Source organism: Leishmania donovani, chromosome 34 (genome assembly GCF_000227135.1).
Source record: "Leishmania donovani BPK282A1 complete genome, chromosome 34".
In the NCBI taxonomy this organism is placed as follows: Eukaryota; Euglenozoa; class Kinetoplastea; order Trypanosomatida; family Trypanosomatidae; genus Leishmania; species Leishmania donovani.
This window is the reverse complement of record NC_018261.1, coordinates 743,270-744,311: the sequence shown is the minus strand read 5'-3', so window position 1 is coordinate 744,311 and position 1,042 is coordinate 743,270. Positions and strand designations below refer to the sequence as shown.

The following is a 1,042-nucleotide window of genomic DNA, read 5'->3' as shown; positions in this document are numbered from 1 at the left end:
CGCTCCCGTGTCTCCCTCGCTGCCGTTGCGGCCCGTCTCTCGCATCCGCCGGCCGCACCCCTGCCTATGTGCCAGCCAATGGCCCATGCGCCCCCGCTGTGCACGCGCCCCAGTGCCACTTGCCTGTCTCGTCACCACTGCCTCCCCCGCCTGTCTATCCCCGTCTCTCCGTCCCTCTCTTCTCCCCCCTGCACACTGCTGCCCACGCCGCCCATCCCTCCTCGGCCCCTCACAACACACCCGCACACAACAACACGCCCAACAACAACGCGTGTGCGCGCACGCCACCGCAACACAGACATCGCGTCGCCACACCTCGACTCTCCTCCGCTCTCCCATCTGACCCCCCTCCTGCCTACCGCCTCCTCTCTCCTCGTCCGCTGTGCTGCGTCGTCTGGGCCCCACCCCACCCCTGCCGTTGCCTCTCCCGTCTGTCTCGGCGCCGGCCTTCTCAGTGTTTCGCTCTTGTGCGTTGTCGCCCATGGCATACAATATCACCGTCATTGTCTACGTGGTCGTGCAGTTCGCGGCGTTTCTTCTGGTGCTGGCAGGAACGCCGCTGGACATCTTTCGCGGTGTGGCTCCGGAGATTTTGGGGCACCGTATGGTTTGCATCACACTGTTTGGTATGAAAGTGGACTGCTACAATAAGACATATTTAGAAACAACGGAGGAGTTGTGGGCGGAGTGTTTAAACCGCCTGAACCGCTTCCACGCTGCACAGGCGTTCGCTATCATCTCCATCCTTGTATACTTTGCGGCATTCACGTTTGGGTTGCTTCTGCTCTTCTGCTGCCCCTGCTTGCGTTGGGTCTGCCTGGCACTCAACGTTGCTGGCATCCTCACCTTGTGCGTTGTTTGGGCGGCCATGGTGGTGACGTACTATACAGATGATAGCGCAGACTGCGTAAAGGCCAAAGACGAATTCACCTTCGGTATCGGCTTTGACCTCTTGATGACGGCTTGGTGCCTGGATATCATCAACATGATTGTCATGCTCTGCTACGCAGTTATTAACCACGCGGTAAAAGAAAACGAGACG

General features: G+C 59.4%; 1 protein-coding gene across 1 annotated transcript; it reads left to right on the top strand.

Moving 5' to 3' along the window:
• Positions 1–481: 481 nt before the first annotated feature.
• On the top strand, positions 482–1,042 carry LDBPK_341730 (amastin-like surface protein, putative; the record flags this gene model as incomplete). Its single annotated transcript, XM_003864285.1, has 1 exon — positions 482–1,042. A coding segment is annotated over one exon (561 nt), but the record flags the coding sequence as incomplete, so codon positions are not given.